This window comes from Cololabis saira, chromosome 12 (genome assembly GCF_033807715.1).
Source record: "Cololabis saira isolate AMF1-May2022 chromosome 12, fColSai1.1, whole genome shotgun sequence".
Lineage (NCBI taxonomy): Eukaryota > Metazoa > Chordata > Actinopteri > Beloniformes > Belonidae > Cololabis > Cololabis saira.
In genome coordinates, this window is record NC_084598.1 from 45494532 (window position 1) to 45521456 (window position 26925).

Genomic DNA, 26925 nt, shown 5'->3' on the forward strand with positions numbered 1-26925 from the left:
CACGATTCAACACACTTTATAAATGTAATGAAGGATTTGGATACAGGAAGAAGAAGCGGAAATGACGGTAATTGCGTCATCACGTTCTCCGTGCGTCACTGGTTTGATCCAGATATCCCAAATGATTAATCACCATGTAAACGGAATATTCCGAATGTTTCAGTAACCAAAATATTAGCAATAACCCGAGTTTTGACTGCATGTAAACTCGTAGAGAAGGAGGTTAGAAACGGTAAAGATAAAGACATGGGCCAGAGGCGGAATTTTTTATTTATGTAGAAAAAACTGTTTAAAATATACATTAAATGCCATAATAGGTCACCTTTAAATTAAATACTTTTTGACAACCGCACAAAGTTATGGATAAGCCCTGAATGCAGGCATTGTGACGTAGAATTGTCAAATTGGTTTGATTCACCGCACAAATCGGCACAGATTACTTTTGTAATCCTGTATTTGACCTGGTCTTTGTACGTTTTGACCGTGTAGAAATGTAATTCTTGCCATTTTAAGAATGAGACGAACCTGCTGGATCTACTGCCCTTACTGACTAACAACTTGTGCTTTCTATTATTTTACCTCTTTTCTTATCATTGTATTTCATTTTATTTGTTATTTATGTTTTAAATGTGTCTTGCTGCTTTTAATGTTGATGCAAAGCACTTTGAATTACCTTGTGTTTAATTGTGCTATACAGATAAACTTGCCTTGCATCAGAAGCATGGACGGGACATCGCCCTCTGGTGGCCGCAGGCTGGAACTGCAGCTCGAGGAAAAGCAGAAGCATGGATGTGGCGTAACGCAGAGGAAGGACTGAGATGCAGATGCTTGTGGTCTGAACAGATTTTGAAGAAGTTAATCAAGGTGTTTCCTTATCGACACAATAAACACTAGTTTCCACGTCCTTTAGCTCTGACTCCTGCATCATGTTGATCAATAAGATCCACTCATTAACCTTGACTTCAGACTCTAAAACTTGGTCTGGATACTTTCCAGACAAGACATTCAAGAACATTACATTCAAGAAAACATAAATAATCCCTCTTTAAGGTATAAGGTATATGTATATATGTTGTATATGTACAGTATATGTGTATGCGTAGGTGTATGTATGCATGTGTATATGTGTGCATATTATCTACATGTGTATGTATGTGCGTACTTTGGTATATACATATATATATATATATATATATATATATATATATATATATATATATATATATATATATATGTGTGTGTGTGTGTGTGTGTGTGTATCTGATGTTATTGTGTATACAACACATATATGCACAGAAGGATGAGTGATATTACAATGATAATGTAGAATATGTTTATTTACATAATAATTAATACTGGAAGTACAGAAATAGTATAATATTTACATTAAAGCTAAAATACAATTTTTTCTATTTTCGTTAAAGTTATTCCACATTGGGATAAGATTTTGTAAAAGTCAAGTGCTGACGATGATAATCTAAATAAGGTTATTATTACATAAATCTACGACTTCCTCCTAATCCTGTTGAACATGTTTTGGTTCCTGTGAGGCTGTTGATTTGTTTTTTATTCATAAATATTGCACTGTTTTCATTTGTTTTTACTTGTCTACATATATATATATATATATATATATATATATATATATATATATATATATATATATATATATATATATATATATATATATATTAACCATGTTCAAATAAAGGATTCATTCATTCATCAGAATCAGAATCAGAAAAAGCTTTATTGCAAAGTTTGTTAAGAAAACACACACAAGGAATTTCCTGTGGTGATTGGTGCAATACAATACAAGAGCAAATATATAATGAAAAGAGTGAAAATGTACAACATGAGGTTTTTTTAAAGTGCCGGGTATGAGTCTGTGCAAAAGTGACCTAGGATGCAGTGGCGGCTGGTGATAAAAACTGTTTGGGGGTGTGCACTGGCGAGTGGGGATGACAACACAACTATAAACTCTACTTGAACATACATTTTGTTCTCCTCTCCTTCAGGCCAGCACATTTTTCAATAACTTTCTGATTGAAATGTGTCATTTCACAAACAAGTCTCTTTTCCACGGAGAGCACCCTATTGACAAGCCGGCACGGCTAGGATGTGCGTTAATGTAACGCATAAGGTCAGGATTGGAATCTTTATGTTAATGTAACGTAGAGTGGGATGAGGGGGGGGGCAGTCCGTGGTAGACGGGGGAGAGGGGGGTCCATTCATACGCTCTGGTCCTGGTCCTGGTCCTGGTTTAGGGGGGTCCATTCATATGCTCTGGTCCTGGTCCCTGTCTGGGTACTCTCTGGTCTTGGTCTTGATACTCTCTAGTCCTGGTCCTGGTCTTGGTCTTGGTCCTCTCTGGTCAAGGTCCTGGTCCTGGTTTAGGGGGTCCTCCTGACTCCTAGTCTTGGTCCTGGTCCTACTCCTGGTCCTCTCTGGTCCTGGTCTTGGTCCTGGTCTTGGTCTTAATACTCTCTGGTCCTGGTCCTAATCCTGGTCCTGGTCCTGGTCCTGGTCCTGGTTTAGGGGGTCCTCCTGACTCCTAGTCTTCAATTCAATTCAATTCAATTTTATTTATATAGCGTCTAAAACAACAAAAGTTGTCTCTAGACGCTTTCCAGAGACAAGAACATGAACATAAACATAAACCCCCGAGCAATTATTACATAAACAATGGCAGGTAAAAACTCCCCTAGTGGGAGAAAAACCTTAAGCCAAACAGTGGCAAGAAAAACTCCCCTTTAGGAGGAAGAAACCTGGACCAGGACCTGGATCATAAGGGGGGACCCTCCTGCCGAGGGCCAGACAGGGGGGTCAGGGACGGCAACAGCACAGCAGGCAGGTGGAAGCAGCAGCGGAATGACCGGGGGTGGGGACTGCAGGCCAGCAGCAGCTCCTGAAGCTCCGGCCCAATCAGCAAGTCCCAGGTTGGGGTGCAGGGTCAGGGAAAGGTTGAGAAGGTGCAGGGCCACGGAGAGGAGTCTTGAGGGACGAACCTTCTCTCCGCCCAAAAGGGGCCGTTACCCTGCCCCCCTTCACTCCCACACTGCAGGTTCCGGTGTCCGGCAAAGGATGCTGCAACATGGACAAAAGAGAGAAGTCTTGATACTCTCTAGTCTTGGTCTTTGTCTTCTCTGGTCCTGGTCCTGGTCCTGGTCCTGGTCCTGGTTTAGGGGGTCCTCCTGACTCCTAGTCTTGGTCTTGGTATCTGGTCTTGGTCTTAATACTCTCTGGTCCTGGTCCTGACTCCTAGTCCTGGTCCTGGTCCAGGTCCAGGTCCAGGTCCTGGTTTAGGGGGTCCTCCTGCCTACTAGTCTTCCACCCATCAAACCAACTCAACAGCCGTTAACCGTCCTTCCACCGGTGGTCGGTGACGTCACCGCCCCCTCCCGCGGGTCACGTGACTGCACCTGCTCTTCCGGGTTTTTCCAACATGGCGTCTCTCTGCTCCTCTCCGCCGTCACGCTGCTGCCGCCGCCTGACCCAGACCTCCTAGACCCGCCCAGACCCGCCCACCCCCGCCGAACCGGGCCTCTACCCGGGCCGGGCCGGGCCATGGTCCCGGTTCTGCCGGACCCGGAGCCGAACTGAAGCGGAACCGAACTAAACACCGCGATGGCCACGGACAACAGGAGCAGTTTCTGGAGGAGAAGCCCGAAGGTTCCGGGCAGGTGGGTCTCCTCCCTCTCTCTCTATAACTGATAAACCCTCCAGAGATAAGAGGTTCTGATCAGGGATCCCGGTCTGATCCGGTCCGGTTCTGGTTCGGTTCTCCAGCCTGAAGCTGGTTTCGGGTTGGTCACATTGTTCAGGACCAGCGATGTTTTTAGGCTTTTAAAGTCCTCGAACCAAGTGACCCAGTGGGTCGAACCCCGCGCCGAATTGTTCTCCAGTGTGAGGAAACCCAGTTTCACATGTTCACACGGGTATTTGAGGCTTCTTTTATGTTTTATTAATAGTTTTATGAAAATTGCACGAATCCTAAACGGAGTCTGGTGCAGCAGGATCCCGTGACGTCACACCCAACACACAAAACAAACACTAAACTTTTAACTGCATTTGATCTGTTTTGACATCTTAAGAATTGTTGTGTCATGCTTTAAATTCTGACTCAGATTTTTATTTATTTAGGTCTTCTAGAGACTTTTGCTCTTATCAGATTTCCTACGGGTGAAATCCTGGAAAGTGCTTGAATTTCAATGTTGTGTTTTCAAGGCCTGAAAAGTGCTTGAATTTTAGTTTAAGTGCTTGAAAGTGCTACAAATTATAACTCTGTGTCTTTCACCAAACTGGGATCAGACTGTATAGTTTAGTTATTACAAGGAGAAATAAAATCAGTAAGATGAAACATAACTAGATGTTTACAGCACGATACAATGTACATAATTGTGATAAAAAAGCGGAAAAAATAATTGAGTTTATATATTCCTATAGATATTTTACCCCGGCAATAAGGTGCTTGAAGATTTTGAAAATGACCCTTGAAAGTGCTTGAATTTGACCTGGAAAAATGTGTGAACCCTGCAACACAAAACAAACACTAAACTTTTAACTGCATTTGATCTGTTTCAATGGAAAGTTTCACACCTTAAGAATTTTTATGTCATGGTTTCAATTCTGACTCTTTATTTATTTACGTAGGTCTCCTAGAGAGTTTAGCTCTTAACCTTTTATACGTTACAGTCAATGAAATAGTTTACATTTTAAAATGTCAACTTTAGAGGACCGTTGGAGAATATTAAAGGAGTTTTTTTTATTTTGTAATAATCATGTAGGTCTACTGGTGTTGCCAAATAATGCTCAGTTTGCATGTAAAGGGAATTATTGTATGAAGAACTGCACCAAACTCCATTTAAAAATGAGAGATTTCAAAATTGAAGTTTTAAAATAGACGAAAAGAAGCTCTGATATCCAGTAACAGCCAGCGTGTATTATTTGTCTCTTGTGATGGAACAATTCGGGTGTAATTTTCAGTCTCAGGGTCACGGTGTTTGAGTTTTATTGACAACAATGCTGCGGGAGCGTCGATGCTGAAACAAACTTCAGCTCAGGCCGACCCTGTAGCAGCAGATAAACGGATAAACGTCTGTACGACTGTAATCAGACCTCCTGCTGGCAGAAAGAGCTGCAGCCCCGTTTCTGGGTCAGACCGGGTCATCGCCAGCACGGACCTGCACAGAGCTTTATCTGATGTTTATCTGATGTTTATCTGGTGTTTATCTGGTGTTTATCTGGTGTTTATCTGATGTTTCTGGTAGAAGTACAGTTACTTCTATTAACAGCTGTCAGTCAAGGTGATGCAGGAATGTGTGGTTGAATATAGTTTAACTTTATGAACTTTATTAATAATGGTCCTGAATGTTTTCCACGTGTGAAGAATCCTGAACTACCATCAGTCTGGAAGTGTTTGTTTGTGTAAACTTGAACTGGAGTACAACAGCTGCTGCTGCTTCTCTAAAACCAGTGCTGATGTCTTCCCCTCCTGGTGGGACGTTGTTTTACTTCCTGCTGCTGCTGAACCTGTTTAACCAGTTCCAGCGTCTAACGGTGGGAAAGGAGAGACTCTGGCTGAAGCTCGGCGTGTCCCGACCTGCAGGTCTCAGGTCTCAGGTCTCAGGTCCCAGTAGGACCTGCAGACTGACACCTGCAGGTCTCAGTCTGCAGGTCCTACTGGGTTGTCTTGGTGCTGGGAACCAACCACCGTTGTGTGTTTGAACAGCAGCTGGTCGTCCTTGAGCTGATAAGACGGTGACGCTGGTCTGGTACCAGCAGGTCCAGTTCTCACCTCAGGACCCCGTCAGCTTCTGCTCCAGGTGCTGGATTATTAATAAAAGACGTTGAGACTCTGGAACCAAGAGAGTCTGGGACCAAGAGAGTCTGGGACCAAGAGAGTCTGGGACCAAGAGACTCTGGAACCAAGAGACTCTGGGACCAAGAGACTCTGGGACCAAGAGACTCTGGGACCAAGAGACTCTGGGACCAAGAGACTCTGGGACCAAGAGAGTCTGGAACCAAGAGAGTCTGGGACCAAGAGATATTAGAACCAAGAGACTCTGGAACCAAGAGAGTCTGGAACCAAGAGAGTCTGGAACCAAGAGACATTAGAACCAAGAGACTCTGGAACCAAGAGAGTCTGGAACCAAGAGACATTAGAACCAAGAGACATTGGAACCAAGAGAGTCTGGAACCAAGAGACTCTGGGACCAAGAGACTCTGGAACCAAGAGACTCTGGAACCAAGAGAGTCTGGGACCAAGAGATATTAGAACCAAGAGACTCTGGAACCAAGAGACTCTGGAACCAGGAGACTCTGGAACCAAGAGACATTAGAACCAAGAGACTCTGGAACCAAGAGACTGGAACCAAGAGAGTCTGGAACCAAGGGAGTCTGGAACCAAGAGATATTAGAACCAAGAGACTCTGGAACCAAGAGAGTCTGGGACCAAGAGACTCTGGAACCAAGAGAGTCTGGGACCAAGAGACTCTGGGACCAAGAGACTCTGGGACCAAGAGATATTAGAACCAAGAGACTCTGGAACCAAGAGATATTAGAACCAAGAGACTCTGGAACCAAGAGACTGGAACCAAGAGAGTCTGGAACCAAGAGAGTCTGGAACCAAGAGAGTCTGGGACCAAGAGATATTAGAACCAAGAGACTCTGGAACCAAGAGACTCTGGAACCAAGAGACTCTGGAACCAGGAGACTCTGGAACCAAGAGATATTAGAACCAAGAGACTCTGGAACCAAGAGACTCTGGAACCAAGAGACTCTGGAACCAGGAGACTCTGGAACCAAGAGATATTAGAACCAAGAGACTCTGGAACCAAGAGACTCTGGAACCAAGAGACTCTGGAACCAAGAGACTCTGGAACCGAGAGACTCTGGAACCAAGAGACATTACAACCAAGAGACTCTGGAACCAAGATGTATTAGAACCAAGAGACTCTGGAACAAAGAGAGTCTGGAACCAAGAGACATTACAACCAAGAGACTCTGGAACCAAGAGATACCACAAGCGTTAGACCCTGGAACCACGACACACTGGAACGGTGAGAAACTGGAAACTGGAGACGCCGGAATCACAAGGCTCTGGAACCGCGACACACCGGAACCATCCCTGGTCTCCGTCACTAGTAAACACTCACCTGACCTGTAAAACCAGGAGGACAGTCAATAAAACCAGCACTGCAAGAAAAACAACACATCCAACCTTGTATTTGCACAGCTGCGCTGCCTCCTCCTAGCTAAACCACTGAAACGTAGCGGCACCGCCTCTTCCTAGCTAAACCACTGAAACGTAGCGGCACCGCCTCTTCCTAGCTAAACCACTGAAACCTAGCGGCGCCGCCTCTTCCTAGCTAAACCACTGAAACGTAGCGGCACCGCCTCTTCCTAGCTAAACCACTGAAACGTAGCTACGCTAGATAGCTGCCTTGCTCATGACTGATGTTGCGCTGTTTCCACAGCGTCAGGCCCGTTTATGGAGCGCAGCATCCGCCGCTCGACCCGCGGCTACGGCGCACGTGAGTTCCAGATGTTTGGTCCCAGCTGTGCTGCATGGAACTAAGATCAGAGTCTGATCCAGATGTTTGGTCTCAGCTGTGTTGCATGTACGAGTCTCTGATCCAGATGTTTGGTCCAAGCTGTGCTGCATGTACGAGTCTCTGATCCAGATGTTTGGTCCCAGCTGTGTTGCATGTACGAGTCTCTGATCCAGATGTTTGGTCCCAGCTGTGCTGCATGGATGCAGAATCAGAGTCTGTTCCAGATGTTTATTCCCAGCTGTGCTGCATGGATGCAGGATCAGAGTCTCTGATCCAGATGTTTGGTCCCAGCTGTGCTGCATGTACGAGTCTCTGATCCAGATGTTTGGTCCCAGCTGTGCTGCATGTACGAGTCTCTGTTCCAGATGTTTGGTCCCAGTTGTGCTGCATGGATGCAAGATCAGAGTATGATCCAGATGTTGACCCCCCCCCCCCCCCCCCCCTGTCTGATCAGAGTCAGTTCCAGATGTTGACCCCCCTCCCCCCCCTCTGTCTGCAGACACTCCAAGGAGACCCGGTCCAGGTTCCAGACCCGGACCTCCAGGGCGTCCCGGGCCTCCAGCTTCCATGAATTCGCCCGCAGCACCAACGACGCCTGGGACCTGGAGGACGAGGAGGACCCGGTACCGGGTCAGAACCGGTACCGGGACCCCCAGGAGGACCCGGTACCGGGTCAGAACCTCCGGGAGGACCGGACCCAGCAGGACCAGACCCGGGAGGACCGGATCCCCCAGGAGGACCGGATCCAGGAGCCTCAGGTCAATGGAAAGGTGACCAAGTCCAGCAGTGAGGAGCTGCACCTGAACACATCCTCGGGTACGTACCTGGTCCTGGTCCTGGTTCTGGTCCTGGTTCTGGGTTCTAACCTGGTCCCATCTCTCCCCAGCGGTCCGGTCCTCCCTGCCGGTCCGGCCCCTCATCCCCCTGGTGGCCCGGATCTCGGACCAGAATGCCTCCGGAGCTCCGCCCTCCACGGTCCGGGACAAGAGCCGGCTGGACAAGTTCAGGCAGCTGCTGGGGGGAACCAGCCCCGACCTGGGTGAGGGGGGTGTTTTGGGAGAAATCTAAATTAGGTTCTAGATGGGTCGGCCGTGCAAAAATGAATCAGACACACACTCGCTTTCGCTATAATGAATACATTTATTAGCAAGCAGTGCACACAAAAGACTCACACACAACTGCCCTTTGCTAGGATAACTCTGTGTTTTCCCCTGCAAATGACAGAGCAACATACAATTACACAAGGGGCTAGGCCTGAACTCTTACCTTAACACAGAAGGACTGGAAGAGCCGGACAGTCCAGGGCAGAGCAGCCTAAACCCGCTGGGCGTCCGTGCACTAGACCCACAGCAGACTCTCCCTGGACTTCCGGCTGCCCCCCGTCCTTATACCTTTCTCGCGGAGGGGGTTGCCCCTTCAATCCCCGCCTGCCAGTTCTCATGCTATGGCTTGGTTCACACGGGAGAACCCGTGTGAACAAGCACTTCTCTCACAGTTTACAATAATACTAAACAGCAGCTGATATGACTGTTTTGAGAATGAAGGACATCTCAGGACACAAAACTTATTTTGTCTTCGTTCGGGGGGGGCAATACGGACCTGGGGGGGTCCAGCCCCGACCTGGGTAGGGGGGGGGCCGACCTGGGGGGGGGGGGGTCACCGACCTGGGGGGGAGGGGGCACCGACCTGGGTAGTTGAACCATACGCGCGCTAGCGCTCATGTTGAAAAAATGGCAGGGAAAAATTGCAAGTCATCCTAACAGGCCGTGGTATACGCTCATTATATCACAGCTGAGCGGCTGTGATATAATGAGCGTATACCACGGCCTGAAGTGATGTATTACTTTTATAAAACGGTTACCAATAATGTAAATATTAAAGAGGAATACACAATATATTTTATGTAGTTTTTAATTAATCAGAAATACATATTATCCAGTAAAAATATCCCCACTGTGGATAAAAGAGTCCCATCTCTCCTGACGTTAGTTCTGCATGTCGTCTTTTCCTCGTCTTTTATTTCGGAGACAAGAACTCCTCAATCCATCCATCCATCATTAGCTCCTCCCCGGAGATCAAAGTTTACCGTCAACATGCCTAATTAATTGTTAACCAAAAGGAAAAAAACAACAACTTTAACATCAGCTACTTTTTAGTTTTTCGCGCTCGTGTTGAAAAAATCAAAAAAATGCAATACATCATGTCAGGCCGTGGTAGACACTCATTCTATCACAGCTGAGGATCATTATATCACAGCTGAGCGGCGTCTCCGGCCCCACGCGGAGTGATGTATTGCAGTAACACAGTAACCAATTGTGGCTCTGACTGGTTAGACACCCCTGGCTTAGGCGAAGGTAGTGTAACACCTCAGCACTAGACCAGAAACCTGTCCACTCCAAACCTCACCCGTCCACGTGACACCTCACCCGTTCACACCTAACCTCATCCGTTCACACCTAACCTCACCTGTTCACACCTAACCTCACCCGTCCACTCCAAACCTCACCCGTCCACTCCAAACCTCACCCGTCCACTCCAAACCTCACCCGTCCACTCCTAACCTCACCCATTCACACCTAACCTCACCCATTCACACCTAACCTCACCCGTCCACACCTAACCTCACCCGTTCACCTGTCCACAACCTCACCCGTCCACACCTAACCTCACCCGTCCACACCTAACCTCACCCGTTCACACCTAACCTCACCCGTCCACTCCAAACCTCACCCGTCCACTCCTAACCTCACCCGTCCACACCTAACCTCACCCGTCCACACCTAACCTCACCCGTCCACACCTAACCTCACCCGTCCACTCCAAACCTCACCCGTCCACTCCTAACCTCACCCGTCCACACCTAACCTCACCCGTCCACACCTAACCTCACCCGTCCACTCCTAACCTCACCCGTCCACACCTAACCTCACCCGTCCACACCTAACCTCACCCGTCCACTCCAAACCTCACCCGTCCACACCTAACCTCACCCGTCCACACCTAACCTCACCCGTCCACTCCAAACCTCACCCGTCCACACCTAACCTCACCCATTCACACCTAACCTCACCCGTTCACACCTAACCTCACCCGTCCACTCCAAACCTCACCCGTCCACTCCAAACCTCACCCGTTCACCCATCCACAACCTCACCCGTCCACTCCAAACCTCACCCGTCCACTCCAAACCTCACCTGTTCACACCTAACCTCACCCGTCCACTCCACAACCTCACCCGTCCACTCGAAACCTCACCCGTCCACTCCAAACCTCACCCGTACACTCCAAACCTCACCCGTCCACTCCAAACCTCACCCATCCACTCCAAACCTCACCCGTCCAATCCAAACCTCACCCGTCCACATGACACCTCACCCGTCCACTCCAAACCTCACCCGTCCACTCCAAACCTCACCCGTCCACATGACACCTCACCCGTCCACACCTAACCTCACCCGTTCACCCATCCACAACCTCACCCGTCCACTCCAAACCTCACCCGTCCACATGACACCTCACCCGTCCACACCTAACCTCACCCGTTCACACCTAACCTCACCCGTCCACTCCAAACCTCACCCGTCCACTCCAAACCTCGACCCGTCCACTCCAAACCTCGACCCGTCCACTCCAAACCTCGACCCGTCCACTCCAAACCTCACCCGTCCACTCCAAACCTCACCCGTCCACTCCAAACCTCACCCGTCCACTCCAAACCTCACCCGTCCACATGACACCTCACCCGTCCACCCTGTCCCTGGTGTAACTGTGTCTCCCCCTCCCAGAGGAACTGCGGCAGCTCAGCTGGTCTGGGATTCCCAGGGAGGTTCGGCCCGTCACCTGGAGACTCCTCTCTGTAAGTCCATGTTCTAGGTCCATGTTCCAGAACCGCCGGCCCGTCTCTGACCCATGTCCCCCCACCCCCCTCTGGTTCCAGGGCTACCTGCCGGCCAACAGCGAGCGGCGGCAGCTGGTCCTGCAGAGGAAGAGGGAGGAATACTTCAGATTCATCGAGCAGTACTACCAGTCCAGGACCGAGGAGGGACACCGGGACACCTACAGACAGGTAGGACCCCCCCATGCTGAGCTCCTACCGCTAGCTCCTACCGCTAGCTCCTACCGCTAGCTCCTACCGCTAGCTCCTACCGCTAACTCCTACCGCTAGCTTCTACCGCTAGCTTCTCCTTTCATCAAGGAAGAGCATCAGGCCAGAATAGATGAATGTCACCAGCAGTGACTAAGTTTGTGGTGTTGAACATGTTACTGGACATTCTTGTGTAATTGCCACAGAATAATTTGTTGTATTTAGTTAATTTCTACAGAAGAATATTTATTTTATATTAAATAAATATTTTATATAACAAATAATTTCCCGGGGCCCTCCGGCACCATGGAGGAGCCCAAGACTGGGGGCGTCTTTACACCTCACTGGTATTTTTTTGTTCAAAGATATAAAACCAAGTTGATGCTAATGGACCTGTTTGTTCTCCTTTTTTCCAAATGAGAATCGATAAGAGAATTGATAAAGAATCGAAAATGGAATCAGAATTGGAAAGATCTTATCAGTTCCCGTCCCTCCTGAGACCCGTCCTTGCTGAGACTCTGCTTGTGTGTCCCGTCAGATCCACATCGACATTCCCAGAACCAACCCGTTGATCCCGCTGTTCCAGCAGCCGGCGGTGCAGGAGGTAAGAGAGCATCACCTCCTGTAAGAGAGCATCACTTCCTGTAAGAGAGCATCACCTCCTGTAAGAGAGCATCACTTCCTGTAAGAGAGCATCACTTCCTGTAAGAGAGCATCACTTCCTGTAAGAGAGCATCACTTCCTGTAAGAGAGCATCACTTCCTGTAAGAGAGCATCACTTCCTGCTCAGCTACAGCTGTGCAGGAACTAGGGCTGGGCGATATGGACCAAAACTCATATCTCGATATTTTCTAGCTGAATGTTGATACTCTATACATATCGATAATTTTTCTGTGACATAATTGGGGTTTCCCCCAAAGCATTATAGCATAGCATCTCTGTTAGCATCTCTGTTAGCATCTCTGTTAGCTTCATTTTTTCTGATCAAACCCTTAAAAAAACAGTCAGTTTTAATACAAAGCCTCGTGCCAAATGTCACACAGGTTCCTTTATTAACAGAGGTCTGCACAATATCAACATGTATAAAACAAATGAAATAAAAATAAACTGCCTGCATATATAGAATAAAAATGCTTCTTGAATAAATTAAAAAAATATCCCTTTCCTGCATAACAATTAAATTAAAATACACTGTAATTAATACAATGTAGACAGTAACAGTCAGACTTTTCCACTGAGGTTGACAGTTGTGCAAATAACAAAACTTTTGTGCAAATCTCAAATAAAACATTCAAGTCAATTTGTCACAAAATAAGCTATATCAAAATCATTATTATTTTATTTTTTTTTAAATCGATATAAACGATATTGTCTCGTACCATATCGCGTTTGAAAATATATCGATATATATTAAAATCTCGATATATCGCCCAGCCCTAGCAGGAGGTAAGAGAGCATCACTTCCTGCTCCGGTGCAGCTGTGCTCTCCACCGCTACACTCCCACACCAGGGAACATTCTCCAGTTGTGCAAGTTCCTACTTCTCATGAACTAGTTCAAAGTTCGCATAGTTTAAAAATGAACAGTTCACATTCATAGTTCACCATTTTCACTTTGAACTAGCTCGGCCGTCGTTGCCATGGAGATGGTACCCTGTGTTATGATAGTGTGCACTGCATTGTGGGTAATGTAGTGTGAAGTCGTCGTCTCGTCCAGTATTTTAAATGTGGTGAAATGTATTCCGTAATAATTTGACCTAAACAGTGAACTGAAACTCATAATCTGAACATTTCAGATTCCAGTTCCTGATCTGCAGAATGAACAAGTTCACGTTCTTTATTTGCAAATATTTTCCGTTTAGTTCAACGTTCTCACAGAAATGAATGCGTTCATTTGAACTTGTTCAACACTGCATTTCTTTAGTTAAGGTCAGAATAATCAGGGAGAACTTTTCTAAACTTCAAAATAAAAGCTCAGAGTCCCCCCCCTCAGATGTTGTGACTTTTAGACTTTTATTCCAGATGTTTCAAATGTATTTTTTAGGTGATGCAGTCTTACGTCCTCCCATGTTGGACCGATTACGCCTGTATCGTTCTAAATGTCGTTCACCCGCCTGACGAACCTTTTATGTTTAAACTCTATAAATAAAAAAAACAGAAGTTGTGAATGAAGTAGTGATAACATAATAAAAGAGGTTTTATCTCACTAATGGGAGAGAAAATGCTGCATCATGGGTCGTTGAGGAACTGAATCTTCCCCTAACGAGGAACTGAATCCTCGGCTAAGGAGGAACTGAATCCTCGGCTAAGGAGGAAGCAAAAAGCAGAAGTGTCTGAGGTTTGTTCCTCAAAATGATTCTGATTTTACTTTGTGAGAAATTTTCGTTCAAACGGGTTTCTGAGGCGGAGCAGAGCCGGGACTATTTTTTCCCACAGTGGGGCTATTTTTACTGGATAATATGTATTTCTGACTAATTAAAAACTACATAAAATAGATTGTGTATTCCTCTTTCATATTTAAATTATTGGTAACCGTTTTATAAAAGTATAAATACATCCCTTGGCGTGGGGCCGGAGACGCCGCTCAGCTGTGATATAATGATCCTCAGCTGTGATATAATGATCCTCAGCTGTGATATAATGAGTCTCAGCTGTGATATAATGAGTCTCAGCTGTGATATAATGAGTCTCAGCTGTGATATAAAGAGTCTCAGCTGTGATATAATGATCCTCAGCTGTGATATAATGAGCGTATACCACGGCCCGTCGGGAGGACTGCCATTTAGAGAGTGGATTTTTTCAACACGAGTTCGCCCGTATGGTTCAACGGGTTGAGCAGGCGACTTATGTAAACCTTCCCCTGAACAGCGACGCAGGTTTGATTCCCCCAGAATCACGTTCTTCTGCTCCGCAGGTCTTTGAGCGGATCCTCTTCATCTGGGCGATCCGCCACCCGGCCAGCGGCTACGTCCAGGGAATCAACGACCTGGTCACGCCCTTCTTCGTCGTCTTCCTGTCTGAGTTCGTCAGTAAGTGGACCAGAACCGCCGTGTGGACCAGAACCAGACTTCCCTGCTGGACTTCCCGCTGGACTTCCTGTAGGACTTCCTGCAGGAACTTCCTACTAAAAATCCACCGGGAAGTCCTGCAGGAACTTCCTGCAAGAAGTTCCTGAAAGAACTTCCTGCAGGAACTTCCTACTAAAAATCCACCGGGAAGTCCTACAGGAACTTCCTGCAAGAAGTTCCTGAAAGAACTTCCTGCAGGAACTTCCTACTAAAAATCCACCGGGAAGTCCTGCAGGAACTTCCTGCAAGAAGTTCCTGAAAGAACTTCTTGCAGGAACTTCCTACTAAAAATCCAGCAGGAAGTCCTGCAGGAAGTCCTGCAGGACATCCAGCGGGACGTCCAGCCTCACCAGGCGTCTTGTCTTCCAGCGGAGGACGTGGAGAACTTTGACGTGGCGGCGCTGCCTCTGGACACGCAGAGGAACATCGAGGCCGACAGTTTCTGGTGCATGAGCAAGCTGCTGGACGGAATCCAGGTAAACTAAACCCAACACCAGGCAGCCAGGAAAACCTGCGCGGTTGCTAACGCAAAACCTCTCTCCATCTGCTAGCTGCATCAATGTCTCTGTTGTTGATCCGTCTGGTTGCTGCATCCGCTGCTGTTAGCCTTTAGCTGTAGCTGTTAGCTCCCAGAGCCGTCCACTAACTTCTCTTTTCTCCCAGGACAACTACACGTTTGCTCAGCCCGGCATCCAGAACAAGGTGAAGGCGCTGGAGGAGCTGGTGAGCAGGATAGACGGTAAGTGCTAGCTAGCTACCCGCCGGCGGCAGCAACGGGGGGATCTGAAGCTAATGCTAACGCTAGCTCCGTTTCCGTCTCCAGAGGACGTCCACCAGCACTTCCGCAGGTACGAGGTGGAGTACCTGCAGTTCGCCTTCCGCTGGATGAACAACCTGCTGATGAGGGAGCTGCCGCTGCGCTGCACCATCCGCCTCTGGGACACCTACCAGGTAGGACACGCCCCTACCAGGTAGGCCCCGCCCACCTACCAAACAAGCCACGCCCACCTACCAGGTAGGCCCCGCCCACCTGTCAAACAAGCCACGCCCACCTACCAGGTAGGCCCCGCCCTCTGCCCGCTAGGCCCCGCCCCCTACTGTTAGGCCCCGGTAGACCCCGGTTGAACATGTAAAAAAAAAAACAAGAAAACAAATCCAGGTGGGCATTCCACCACATAAAGAAAAAAACAACATCAAAACACATATTTCGAGTTACATGTTCGAAAAGGAGTGGGAGCAAGTATAAACTTATGTAATCCCACCTAGGGCTGCAGCTATCGAATATTTTAGTAATCGAGTATTCTACTGAAAATTCCATCGATTAATCGGATAAAACATATTTTTGTTTAGTTAAAGTTATAAATATACATGATGTTAGATGTTAATAGACATTACTAAGACTAAATTATATAATACAGTAGGTTCATGGCTGTTCATTTAAAAACCCTGAACTTACACCAGTCGACCAAATTCACTGATTCACTCAAAAAACTAAGGATCTTACCAAGAAATATTCTTATTTCTAACCTAAAAATGCCATTACACCTGATAACACACATCACTTAAAAGGTTAGGTGTTTTTCCCACGTGTTAAAATTTAACTTTCATTTGTGTCAGGCACATTTTAAGTTCTAGTTAAGTTTCAAGTTAAAGTATAAGATTTTGAGTTTTGGCAGTGTTCAAAATAAACTTCTGATCCTGCTGTATTGGAGCAGATTAGGCTCCAGTGCTGCTTGTTTTATCCATGAACGACTACAGAGATAAAACTGAAAACTACCCAGTTAGCTTTATTACGTTTTTATTTTTTTCTGCCTTTTCTTTTAGTTAAAACTGTAGTGGGAACAGATGTTTAGAGGAACCTATGTGTGTACCGGGTTAGAGGGGGAACATATAGGAGAACGGACCAGAAGAATATAGCGTGGATTAAAAATAAAAGTTAAGCACTGAGCTGCATGTGTCTCCCGTCTGGGCCGTTGCAGACTGCCTGAGCACACATATATATATATATATATATATATATATATATATATATATATATATATATATATATATATATATATATATATATATATATATATGCCTTGAGCATGGCATGTTACACAAACCAAACACTTCCTCCTCTTTCTCCTTCCTTTACGTGCGCGGCGTCAGCGCGTTGTGCCGCATTAATTGTAGTCCGGGTAAACACCTGCTTTGATCTGCAAAATTAAATGATTCCTCGAGGCAGAGAAAATTCCTCCATCATTTTTTGTAATCGAATTACTCGAATTATTCGAGGAATCGTTTCAGCCCTAATCCCACCCCCTTTCCACAACTAAACATAAATTATATGTCTGTATTTATTAGCGCCACGGGGCACTCCTCCTCCATAGCTATGCCATAGCAATGAAGAGGAGTGCCTTGGGGCGAAGCATCATATATCAAAACGTGCGGCTCGATCAGGAATAGTGTGCTATGACTTTTGGTGTTAAAATTCCCATTTTTCCCAAAGTTATTCCCAAAAAAACGGCCAAAAAACCCCATTCAAAACGGATGGGAGGACGTAAAAAAAAAACGGAAAATTCACCTTTTTTCTGAGTCACCTAGCTTTCTCATACCTGCACGTAGAAATGTCATTCAAACTTCAAAACGGAGGAAAACTTCTTTTCTCTCCAAAACACCAAACACAAACAGAGTGTGAGAAACAGTAAAAAAATAACCCAAATTTTTATTTTTAACTCGAGCTCACGGCCAAACCGTAAAAAGGAAACAAATAATATGTTGTCAGAATGTAGACATAAGTGTTGTGATTCATAAAATGTGACTTTGACAGGCGGGGTATGCACAAAAACGTTTTTTTCAAAAGAATCTCACTCTGTCTTCGCACTGAGCTTACTCAATCATTTTAAGGAATATCTGAATAAAATTAAGATTGTCAGAATCTTCCGGCTTCCGTGTCTCTCACAATGTTTTCGCTTTTCTGCTACGAGCTACGGTTTTATCACAAATCCAGAGTTATTTCAGAGCTTGTCAGAAGCCAAAATCTGTGTTTTTCTCACAGCCAAACCGGAAGGTTCTGAACAGAGGTTCTTGTTGCTGGGGCAACCAGCAGTCAGCTGCTGACTCATTCCTTCAGCCAGAACTGGTCACATGACTCAGTCACTAAAGTCTTCATATACTTTAACCAAAGATCTTCTATACACAAGATAGCGCATTGCCGTTACTGGCAATGGTTTGAAATGGTATACACTGTCCCCTAAGTGGGTGTGGCCGCCCCTCTCCCTACATCGTTTTGGAACATACAACACTAGATACAGTACAACTTTCTTCCAAAAAAGGCTTAAATAATGAAAATAACAGTATTATTAACCAAAGAAGCAAGTTTTATATTAGTTTTAAACTTCATTTTATCCGATGGAAAAACTATGAGAGCCAAATCTGGCGAGAGTGTGTTTCTCAGACAGAGACAGGTCTCAAACAAAGTTCATTTTCTCCTAATCTGTCAGTCTGAAAATGTCCATTTTGGTGTCAGATTGTTCAGAAGGTTTGTGGCTTTTGAAAAATGGGTCCCATATTTACTTAGGTTACTATGGGGCGAAGGAATTGGTAATAATCTGTGCTCACGTTCACTTTTCCCATAGGACTCAATAGACTCAGGACCTACTTCCTGTCTCCTAAAGGGGCGTGGCAGTCACGTGACACAGATACAGGAAACACAACCGTAGTGGGCTGTCTCGGTTTATAGAACGTCTCTGCTTTAACCTGTAAAATGGAGACGCCTCAAAGAATTCTGGGAAATCTGACCCCTGGCCTTTGACCTTAGCCGACCCCCAGTCCTGCAGCCTCACGGCCGGGAAGCTGGAACACACACACACACACACACACACACACACACACACACACACACACACACACACACACACACACACACACACAGTAAATTACCCCCAGTAAAGTGGCACTCTCGAAATTTCTGCGAGGAAATCTTTCTAGTTTTTTGTACTACACACTAATTTGTATAAATATATGTAATTTTTACTAAAATAACCTGTTTAATACAAGATGTAAGCTCTATCATAAATATAACTATGATATAAATATAATACAGCAGCGTTTCTCCACAGGCCGAGGCCGACGGCTTCTCCCACTTCCACCTCTACGTCTGCGCTGCTTTCCTCCTGGAGTGGCGCAAGGAGATCCTGTCCATGGTCGACTTCCAGGTACCGGCGCCTTTCTCCCCCCAGAGTCACCTGGAAACAATAACGGAGGTTCCTCCAGGACCAGAGAGGACCTCTGGTCCTGGAGGAACCACTAACGGTGGTTCCACTAACGGTGGTTCCTCCAGGACCAGAGAGGACCTCTGGTCCTGGAGGAACCTCTAACGGTGGTTCCTCCAGGACCAGAGAGGTCCTGTCTGGTCCTGGAGGAACCAGTAACGGTGGTTCCACTAACGGTGGTTCCTCTGGTCCTGTCTGGTTCTGGAGGAACCACTAACGGTGGTTCCACTAACGGTGGTTCCTCTGGTCCTGGAGGAACCACTAACGGTGGTTCCACTAACGGTGGTTCCTCTGGTCCTGGAGGAACCACTAACGGTGGTTCCTCCAGAACCAGAGGTCCTTTGGTCCTGGAGGAACCACTAACGGTGGTAGAACCGACGGAGGTCCCACCAAACTGAATAGTTTCTCTCATGTATGATTTGACTTTTTTTTTCCAGAAATTTAACAACTAAAATTAAATACAAGTAAATAAATAAACTATGAAAAGTCCCAAACTCCGAATGCAACATGACTGTTATTGATCTTCTGTCAGAGCTCAGAGCTTCACCTGCTCCAGCCTGACAGATGGACATGTCCTTCAGGAATATTAGCATATCCACATTTTCTGGCAGCAGTTGGATCTTTGGGCAGTAACTTTGTCCCCTGCTGTTGAAAACACACTCACTTGGAACTGAGGTAACAGAGAGAGGTTTGTACTGAGGTAACAGGATGGAGAGTGTAGAGCCTGTACCAATAGGCTATACTCAGGGCAACAGGGTTGGTTTTGTTTGGACGCGTGCTTCAATTAATTCAAACGCTCAGACTCTGCGCCGTCACCTCTCCCGACAGCTGCCACGGCTTTGCTGTGAGCTGCTTTCTTCAGCTCCTCGTTCTTCTGCCACATCTTTTCTTGCCACTTCTCAAATGAAGATTTTACTTCAGGCTTGTCTGTGGTTGGTGCTTTTCCTCCAAAAATGTCCATGTCATCATCATCCTCTTCACCATCATGATCACCGGCTTCATCATCAGTTTCTTCTTCCTGGCTCACATCCGTGCCATGATCTTCTCCATCTGACTGCTCATCTGCTTTAACTGGTCCGCTGTCCACTGGATCAAAGAAGTCATGGTATGCGAGATCTTTAGAGCTCTTTACCGTGTTTTTCTTTGTGGAAGACATTTGATCAAAGTCAAGATCATCATCATCATCAGTGTAACGACCCCCTATGTAGTCTTTATTCTTCTTCTTTCCCACTTCTTCTTCAGAGCGTAAATCCACATAGACGTAATCTGTTCTATTCCCACTTTCATTTTTGCCAATCCTGACTGCTACAGGCTTCAGCGGGGTCATGAATTCTCTGATTTGTTGCTCTTTAACACTGAACGGGACTCCTCTGAGCTTCACTGTTAAACCTGTTGTCGGCTCCGTCTCCTGTTTTGCAGTTTTCTTCACTTTGCTCTGCTTCTTATCAGCGGCAGGTTTAGTCTTTGAGATGGTTTCTCTGTCACTGCTCTCATAGGCACTATCCGGTTGCTGAACAGGATCGCCATCCTCTTCTTCATCATCACCGTCATTCATCTCATCTGCCTCCTCTTTGGTGTCCTCTGATGACTTATTATTAAAGTCATGGTTGTACTGATTCTGTAGCAACTCCTTCAGGTGTGTTATGGAGGTCCTGTTGACACTAACACTTTCATGTTGCTCACTGTAGCTGGAAAGGGGACCATTAACGACCCACCCCAATAGGGTCTTAATGGCGTATGGCCCACTGCCACGACTGTTCACAACTTCCCACGGTTCAAGTAGTTTAGAGGCATTGGTACCAATCAATAGCTCAACGTCAGCTTGAATGCATGGGAGAACAACCCCATTCAAATATGGCCACTTAGCCAGCTCCCCTTCATTAATTATGTTTCTGATTGTCACAGGCATTTTATTTTGGGTGTAAACCTTGGGCAGGCCGTAGAACTGTTCTCCAGTGAGGCTTGAGATTTCCAAGTCCGTCAGGATGTAGCTGGAGACAGATGCCTTTGGGCCCATGGTGAGAAGGCTGATTTTTGCTTTCCTCCCACTCAAATTCAATTTTTTCATTAGCGTTTCAGAACAAAATGTGTCTGTGCTGCCGGGATCAAGGAATGCATAAGTTTTAATTATTTTGTCCCCCTTGCTGGATTTCACTTGTACAGGTAGGATGGACAGAATGCCATTGCTGTCACCGGCCCCTGTTTGTCCACAAGAGACTTGTGTGTTGCTCACTGATGGTTTCTTTGGCTGGTTTGTGTTGCTTGCTCTCTCTTTAAAGTCGATATGAAGAAGACTGGGATGTGTTTTATTGCACACTTTGCTAGTCAAACGTTTGTCACAATGTTTGCTCATGTGTCCACCACAAAGGCAGCCAAAACAGATTCCTTTTTGCTTTATAAAGGACACTTTGTCCCTGTGGGATTTCTTCTCCATCTGTGGACATTTATCCAGAGTGTGATTTTTTGAGCAGCATACACAAGCGGTGGTGGTGTGAGCAGATGTATTACTTTGCTTGGGACTTTGTGGAGATCCAGTTTGGTCTTTAACTTCAGGTTGAGGGGTTTCAATGGTAATGGCAAAACTGTCTCCCTTGTACTTGGGCTTGCCTTGTGACTTCATTCCTTTGAACGGCCTTACTGTGCTTTGTGAGGTATTTTGGATGTCACCAAAGACTGGATCCGACTGGATTTTGGCCTGGCGCTCAATGAAACTCACAATATCTGTGAATTGGGGTCGGCGGTGGAATCTTTCCATTATGCCACATGCAGACACTCTCCAGATATCTCTGAGCTTATATGGAAGCTTTGAAATGACCGTTTTCATGTTGGCGGGCATGTCAAGTTCTCTCATATATTGTATTGTTTCCATGGCATTACAACACTGACGAAGGAAAAGTGAGTAAGCTTGAAGGGATTTGGGATCTTCAGATTTCAACACTGGCCACTGGAGCACCTTCTCCAGGTATGCTGCTGTGATCTTATAAGCATCTCCAAAGTGTTGCTCAAGGAGAAGTCTGGCCATGTCATAGCCTCTGTCTGGTGGCATGAGTTGACAGCTGCGTACAAGCTCATTGGGCTGGCCCTTGGTGTACCTTTCCAAGTAGTACAGACAATCACCTTTGTTGGTTGTGTTTCTTTCCACGCAGTGTATGAAGGCCCTGACAAAGGTTTTGAACTGTAATGGATCCCCATCAAAACATGGAATCTCCCTTGGTGGCAGTAAATGAGAGGTTTGCTGTTCCATTAGCATGGCTGTGATTTCATTTTGCTTTTGCAAAAGGTCACATACAGTTGAGGTTTCATTGGGTTGGGAAGAAATTTGAGGCTTTGTCACATCATGGTTCAGGTAAGTAGCGGGTTTATTGGCCGCTGCTGCAGTCCATGGTAAGTATTGTTGGTCAGATGGATTATTGGATGGTGGTGGTTGTTCTTGTCGAGGTGGTTGTTGCGTTTGTATGCATGCTTGCTGCTGCAGTGGTTCTATTTGAGTTGGAGTAGGTGTTTGGATAGATGGTTGTACGGATGGCACATACTCTCTGGCTAGGGGGTTGAATGAGACTGAAGGTTCTTTTGGTCTGGCTCCTTTCCTATAATATGAGTCCATTCCATCAGAGTGTGTCCGTGAAGGGGTTGGACTAGGAGATTGTAGAACTGCTATTTTGGCATTTGCAGCTGCCAGTTGTGCATCCATCTCCATTTTCTCCTTTTTCTTTCTTAACATCTCTCTTTCCCTGTGCAGCCTTTCCTCCTCTTCTTCAATGGCATGCTTTTCTTGTAGTGCTGCAGCACGTACGGCTAGGGCAGCTCTCTCTGCCTCCGCCTGCCTGCGAGCTCTTGAGGTGCTGGACCTGCTGGACCTGCTTGTTGCAGACCTGGTGTGACTTTGATGAGTGGATTTTGTGCTTTCAACATTTGAAATGCTGTCATTGGGACAGATTTCATCCTCATCACTTGCTGCAGAGTTTCGCTGCTTTTGGTCCATTCATTCACCTCCTCAATGAATTCATTGACGTTGATCATTTTGGCTTGGAACCATATATCATGTTTGCTCTGTTCCTCAGGAGGGATTAGTGGCAACAGAGCATTCTGTGCATCTCTTGCATCCTTGCACAGGTTGAGATATTTTCTGAATTCCTCTTGAACTTCTTGTTTGCATCCTCTTCCTCTTTGCATTAACTCTCCAATTGTTTTCTGCAAGTGGGATGCTTTTGTGAACTTAGATTTTCTCTCCTTTTGAAGTGAGTCAATTTTCTCCATTAAGGTCTTGGGTGTTAATTTTATCTTGCGTTTTGTGATAACCTGTGATCCAATCTGTGATTCATGTTCACTGTGAGCACTGCGACCTGCTGTGGTCACATCGGACTGTTTTTCAGCCTCTGAAGGTTCAACCATTATTTGCATTGCATCATCATTAGAGCGCGTAACGTGCGCGTCAGCCACGGAGGGCTCTCCATACACGTTTGGCTCAGTTTGAACCAGAACACCATTATCTGACTCATTTGGACCCAGAACACCATTATCTGAGTACATCTTTGCAATACCAAAAAACCAACCAACAGTGTAAAATGTAAAACAGTACCTTTGCTCTTCAAAACCCACAGTTGTTCATCACAGTTAAAACCAGCTTATTAAATCCAAGTCCTTGAAACCATAAAACCACCAATGCATTGGATTTTTACCAGAGCGCTCGTTTTGGAACCTTTTTTTTTTCTCTCAAAAGTACCCTTTGTGTGCACACAGTGTTTTACTATATGGCCATATAACCAGCTGGTAGCGCGCTACATACCTTGATGTGTATGCATTTCTTCAGACCGGTCCACTTTGAGCTGGTAGAGGCTGCCAATGCCACGATCAAGCACCAGGATGCTGAGGTGATCCTCCAACTCCTCCGAACAGCGTGTAATCCCCCCGCTTGCCGCCACGTAGAGGAGGTGATCCAGCCAGGCTCTGCTCCAGGCTCTGCTCCAGGCTCTGCTCCAGGCTCTGCTCCAGGCTCTGCTCCGAGCAGCGCGTAATCCAACCGCGATGCTGCCGGTAGAGGCGGTGATCCAAGCTCCGCTCCGAGCAGCGCGTAATCCAACCGCGATGGCGCTGGTAGAGGCGGTATCCAGGCCAGGCTCTGCTCCAGGCTCTGCTCCGCGCAGCGTGTAGACCCTCCGCGGTGCCGCCGGCAGCCCGGGTGGTGCGCTGCGCTGCGCTGTGGTCCTCCGAACGCTGCGTCTCAGCAGCGGCTGTGGCGTTGTCCTGCACACTTAGAACCCCTTCCAATGCAGGTTTTGCTTTCAACTATAGTCCGTTCAAAACGAAGACTAAAGTTTCTTTGACAATAGTCCGTTCCAAACGAAGAATATAGTTTTTGACAATATTCCGTTCCCAACGAAGATTAAAAGTTTTTGACAATAGTCCGTTCCAAACGAAGATTAAAAGTTTTTGACAATAGTCCGTTCCAAACGAAGATTAAAAGTTTTTGACAATGTAGAGCCTGTACCAATAGGCTATACTCAGGGCAACAGGGTTGGTTTTGTTTGGACGCGTGCTTCAATTAATTCAAACGCTCAGACTTAGAATCCAGGTCGGATATGCCAATCCATTTATTTCTTCATCAGCAGTAGTCAAAGCAAAAGTAATTCCAATATTTAAAATAAACATAAACTTATGACAGAACGCCACTCTCTGTCTTGCACGGTTGCACGGTTGCACGGTCAAAAACTGTTTGTCTTCCCCCTGTCGCACCTGCGTGCAATCACCACCCAGGTGGCTTATAATGGTTACCAGGACAACCACCCACCTGGCTGAATGACAGGCTAATCATGACGTAACAAAAAGGGGGTATGACAACTCATATTCAGCTAAATAAATAAAATAATAAATCAAAGTATTTTGGCTCCAACAGAGAGGTTTGCTTTAGCGCCCTCTTGTGTTAAAACAAAATCACTACATTGAAAAAGAAATCAGCGTCTGCTCGTATTGCCTGGATGAATTTGACCCAATATCAGCTACAGTTTGTCACCTCCACCACACGTATCTCAACGTTTTTGTATCGCAAAATTACGTGGCACGATATATTGTTATACCTTTAATATGTACACCTATGTCAGGATGGACATCTGACCTGAAAACTAAAACCAAATCACTGTAGAACATGAAGTTCTGCTGTGCCTTCGCCTGAAGTGAAATAAATACAAACATTAACAATGATAATAAGTGTTAATGAAATAGATAACACATTTTAATTATTATTTGTGACCTGAAACGCTCTTTCAGACTTGACTCTCGTCTCTCTCGTGTCTCCAGGGACTCCTCATGCTCCTGCAGAACCTTCCCACAATCCACTGGGGCAACGAGGAGGTTGGTCTGCTGCTGGCGGAAGCTTACAGACTCAAGTACATGTTCGCCGACGCCCCCAGTCACTACCGGAGGTAGTGGATCTGGTCTGGAACTAGTCTGAGACGGAGTTTCTGCTGCTCCACCGGACGGTTCTGGATCTGGTTCTCGTTCTGGTTCTGGATCTGGATAGACTCTGGATCTGGATCAGGATCTGGTTCTGGTTCTGGATCTGGATCTGGTTCTCGTTCTGGTTCTGGTTCTGGATCGGTCTTTTCCCCCCGGAACAAACCGCCGTTGTTCAAAAGGACGACCAGTGTTTGGAAGGTCGTCCTTCCAACGAGAGACGACGTCTGCAGATTTCATCATTCCTTTATTTTTGCAATGAAAAACACTTCTTTTAAAGTTTATTTATCAAGACACTGAATTGTTTCCTCTATTGGATTAATGTAATTAAATCAGCTGTGTGCAATCAGCTTCTAAAACCATCCAGTTTAACTGTTTTTCTGAACTGGTTTTAAGGTTTTTATCAGACACGGGAGCTCAGAGACAAATATGGAGATTCTGTGTTACATTTAGATCAGATTACCTTAGATACAACTAATCTAATTTATTGTAATTTATTCCAATTTAACTAAAATAATTTGAGTGCCAATATATAAATACAATTATACCATTTAAATAACCACGAGCTGCCACTGAGATCTGGCCTGGATGGAAACGAGCGATGGAACAGCCAAACATACACAGAAGCAGCTTCTTAAAGACCTCAAGGATATTTGGAACAAAGTTACAAAGAAAACCGTTCCTAAAGGCTGAGTTATGGTTCTGCGTCAAAACCACGCCGTGCCTACGCCGTAGGGTCCGCGTCGACGCAGACCACACCCCGTCAGTGACCTGCACCTCCCAAAAATTGTAACTACGCGTGGAGGCGACGCAGACCACACGCAGACGAGAGGGCTGTGATTGGTTCGCTTGGTAGCAACGCAATTCCGGTTTGAAGCAGTCGTGAACTTTCAGCACTCTTTTCTTCGTGTATGTGTGATTTTTTTTTTTTGTTTTGTTTTTTTGCACAGTAGTTGTCCTTATTTCTTTGATTCACTGTGACCGGAAAAAGTCGGATAAACCATTCAGAAAAAGATCGCAACCTAGCGGTCACGGGGGGAACTGCACCGCGGAGAAATGGAGTGACGGAAAAGTCCGAAGGTTCACGACGCCGTCGATTTGACGCAGAACCATAACTCAGGCTTTAGCCATTGATAATATTAGCATTTTTGGTAGCACCAGTGGAACACCATTAAATCACAGGTTAACAATTGTTGAACCGATGGTAAAACACTGTTAGATCATTGGTAAACCACTAAAAACAAATCATTGGTTAACCACTGGCAATCACGGGTAAATAATTGGATCAACAGCAGTAAACGACAGGTACATCGTTGGTAAACCACCGGTAGAAATCACATCTAAATCATTGGTAAACCATTGGTACATCATTGGTAAATCATTAGTAAACTCCTGGTAAATCATTAGTAAACAACTTGTAAAACACATGTAGGTAAGTTATTAGTATATATTGTAAATCAGCGGTAAGTTATTAGTATATTACTGGTACGTCCTTGATAAATTACTGGTGAAG

At 45.9% G+C, this 26925-nt stretch overlaps 1 protein-coding gene across 2 annotated transcripts; it reads left to right on the plus strand.

Moving 5' to 3' along the window:
- The first annotated feature begins 3445 nt into the window (after positions 1-3445).
- Positions 3446-25404, plus strand: tbc1d22b (TBC1 domain family, member 22B). Of its 2 annotated transcripts, XM_061735101.1 has the most exons (13): positions 3446-3683; positions 7479-7535; positions 8056-8372; positions 8443-8595; positions 11342-11412; positions 11494-11622; positions 12179-12244; positions 14553-14667; positions 15076-15182; positions 15370-15445; positions 15530-15657; positions 18810-18905; positions 25257-25404. In XM_061735101.1, the coding sequence occupies exons 1-13, from the start codon at positions 3628-3630 to the stop codon at positions 25383-25385; spliced, it is 1500 nt and encodes a 499-aa protein (XP_061591085.1). In that variant the 5' UTR covers positions 3446-3627; the 3' UTR covers positions 25386-25404. The 2 variants fall into 2 exon arrangements, with proteins under 2 accessions (XP_061591085.1, XP_061591086.1); XM_061735102.1 differs by lacking the exon at positions 7479-7535.
- The last annotated feature ends 1521 nt before the right edge of the window (positions 25405-26925 follow it).